The sequence below is a fragment of the Camellia sinensis genome, chromosome 14, assembly GCF_055761805.1.
Source record: "Camellia sinensis isolate YWXY chromosome 14, ASM5576180v1, whole genome shotgun sequence".
Lineage (NCBI taxonomy): Eukaryota > Viridiplantae > Streptophyta > Magnoliopsida > Ericales > Theaceae > Camellia > Camellia sinensis.
Genome location: NC_138974.1, coordinates 74,698,792 through 74,702,166, shown reverse-complemented (window position 1 = coordinate 74,702,166; position 3,375 = coordinate 74,698,792). Strand labels below are relative to the sequence as shown.

The following is a 3,375-nucleotide window of genomic DNA, read 5'->3' as shown; positions in this document are numbered from 1 at the left end:
AGATCCACCGGGCATACCGGGTGAATTCCAGGCGAGAATTCAGCAACAAAGTTGGCCAATGCTTGGGCTTTTATGGCGGTTCGGGGTTGAAACTTGACGTCGAATTGTCCCAATTCGACTGCCCATTTCAGAATTTGGCCAGAGAAACCCGCCCGCTCAAATAAGGCTTTCAGAGGGAATTCGGTCAACACCACGATTGTGTAAGCATGAAAGTAGTGCGCCAATTTCCTAGAGGCCATCATTAGCGCCAAAGTAAGTTTTTCTAGCGGCAAATACCTCGATTCTGCAGGTAGCAAGGTTTTGCTCACGTAAAAAATCGGGAGATGTTGGATGTCTTCTGCCCGGACAAGCACCGCACTAACTGCATGTTGAGAAAACAGCCAAATAAATGTAAAGTTCTTCACCGAGCTTGGGTGTCACCAAGAGTGGGTGCGGAAGACAAATACGTCTTAAGCTCGGCCAAGGCCCCGTCACATTCTTCGTCCCATGAAAACTTGGACTTCAAGGCTCGAAAGAAAGGGCGGCAACGATCTGATGACCGGCTAATGAATCGGTCAAGCGCAGCTGCCATACCGGTAAGATGTTGCACGTCCTTTGTCGAGTTGGGCTGCTTCAATTCTTGTATGGCTCTGATTTGTGAGGGGTCCGCCTCGATGCCTTGGTTGGTGACTAGGAAGCCCAGGAATTTCCTTGACCCCACGCTGAAGACACACTTTGATGCATTCAGGCGAAGCTTGTGTTGTTTAAGAATGGAGAACATCTCGGCCAGATCGGACAAGTGGTCGGCCTACAACTTGCTTTTGACCACCATGTCATCGATGTAAGCCTCCATCGTGCGGCCTAGCAAAGGGGTGAACATCTTGGTTACCATCCTCTGGAAAGTTGCCCCCGGCGTTTTTCAAACCAAAAGGCATGACTCTATAGCAGAACAATCCCCTCGGGGTCGTGAAAGAGGTTATCTCGCGATCGGGTGCATGCATGGCGATCTAGTGATAACCGCGATAGGCATCTAAGAAACTGAGCCGGTTGTGTTCGGTTGTAAGATCCACTAGCTAGTCTATTCTGGGCAGTGAAAAACTATCTTTAAGGCAAGCTCGATTGACCGTCTTGTAATCAACGCAAAATTGCCACTTTCTATTTTTCTTGGATACTACGACCGTGTTCGAAAACCACCGACGGTAGTGCACTTCCTAGATTGCCCTAGTTTCGAGCAGGTTCTTGACTTCCTCTGCAACTACCTCGGCGTGATGAAGAGTTGATCTCCTCATTCTTTGAATGACCGGACGAGCGTCCGGGAAGACATTGAGTTGGTGGCAAATAAAGTTGGGATCAATGCCTGGCATGTCGTATGCCGTCCATGCAAATACTTCGATGTTCGCCACTAAGAACTCCACCATCTCGGTCCTTTTTTGGGCGGTCAGGCTAGATCCCAGCAAAAAGAACTTGTCAGGATTCTCTGTGCCGATCCGCACCTCCACCAACTCTTCAACAGCCTTTTCCTCGGCCCTAGTGCCCACATTATCTAGGACATTTTGGTCTTCCAGACCTTCAATCATTTGCACGAAGCCTTTGGCTGCTCGGCTTCCATTCATTGCCACGAAACACTACTTCGCCATGACTTGATCACCCCAAATCTCCTCAACTTCCCCCGTAGCTGAGGAGAACCTCATAACCTGGTGGTAGGTCGACGCCACCGCCTGCATGGCGTGAAACAATCCCCTACCAAGGGTCAAATTGTATGTCGACGGCACCTTCAACACCCAGAATTCCACCTGCTTGACTACAGATTCGGCTTTAACCGACAGGATTATCTTTCTCATTGGCCACTCTGGTTGTGAGTTAAAACCAACCAGTGTTGAAGTTGCTGGAACCAAGTCCGTATCTCGAAGTTTGAGCTGCTTGAAGGCATCGTAGTATATGATCTCGACCGAGCTGCCTTGGTCGATCAAGATGTGCTTAACATCGAAGTCCCTGACGTGAAAGGTGACCACTAGGGCGTCATTGTGCGGCATTTGAATGCGCTCAAGATCCCTACTTAAGAAGCTAAGCACATTTTTCTCTTCGGTCTTGCCTCTCTTGATCGCTGGTTGGACTGACAAAACTTCCTTCATATGTTCCGCTTTTTTGATCATCCATCGGAGCTCGCATACCCGTGCCGGCTCTACTATACTGTGGATCACGTTGACCACTCCTTGGGGGGGTGCCTCTAGGTTGTCCAAACCACTTGATGCCCCCATCGATGTAACGATCCAAGTGACCGGCGGCGACTAACACCTCCAAGTGTTGTTTCAGGGGTAAGCAGTCATCCGTTCGGTGTCCTTGCTCCCCATGAAATGTACAACAGTACCACGGATTGAAGCCCTTTTGCCCGTCGCCTAATTTAGCAGGAAACCGGACGTAAACCTCGTTGCGGATTTCACTGAGTATGCGATAGATTGAAATCTTAAAAATCGTGGTGATGCCCGTCCGAGCGTTTAACTTTCTGTTTGCATCTGCTGCCTCATCGCAAGGATAATCTGTTCGGTCGTTGCGACGACTTTTACCCCGGTTCCTACAATTCGGACCGCAGTCTGATTCCCTTGTGCAATCATGTGGATGATTTGTCTCCTGTCCGACCGCGTGGACTTTTCCAGCCACCCTCTTGTCTGTTGGCACCTGATTTGTCTTCGCGGTGGACGCCGTCGCATCGTCTTCTACACGGATGTGCTCATTGATGCGCTGCATCAATAACTCCATGGAAATCGGTTGGTTGATTGGGTGATTGTCAATCAGTCTATGTCCGACCGGGAGACCGTACTTATATTAGGTGATTTCCAGGTTAGTCGGGCAATCTAGGATCTCGCTGAATGTTTCCCAATACCTGGAATTGTACGCTTTGAGGGAGTCGCCTGACTCCATCTTGATGCTTAGGAGGTGGTTAACTTCCTTTGGCGTTTTAGTGTTGGTTTTGAATCGAATCACGAATACTTCTGCCAACTGTTGCCACCTTTCGACGTTTTCCTCCAGAAGCCTCTCAAACCACTTCAAGCCCAACTCGCCCAAACTCGACGGGAAAATAAGACACATGAGAGCATCATTACGCTTGTATCCAGCCATAACCTACCGGAAGTGGCTTACATACATGTACGGATCGGTTTTTCCGTCATAAAGCGTAAATTTGGGTTGGTGAAAGCCCGCTGGGAGTGGTGTGGTCTCTAACTCAAGGGAGAAGGGGGTGGCGCTCAGCCTTGCTAAATCTTTGTCCAAAAGGACAAGCACGACTGTGCGGGCGGCAACATTATGACTTCTTCACTAGCGCGACCTCCGTAGGATAACCGCTGGAGCGCCGGCACCCTTTGAACCTCCCATCGGTGCGCTCGTTCTTTCAAGACGTCC

At 49.7% G+C, this 3,375-nt stretch overlaps 1 protein-coding gene across 1 annotated transcript; it reads right to left on the bottom strand.

Moving 5' to 3' along the window:
• Nucleotides 1-1,604: 1,604 nt before the first annotated feature.
• LOC114323581 (uncharacterized) lies at nucleotides 1,605-2,012 on the bottom strand. The gene has a single exon (XM_028271208.2). It carries the CDS (start codon nucleotides 2,010-2,012, stop codon nucleotides 1,605-1,607), a length of 408 nt encoding a protein of 135 aa, XP_028127009.2.
• Between the last annotated feature and the right edge of the window lie 1,363 nt (nucleotides 2,013-3,375).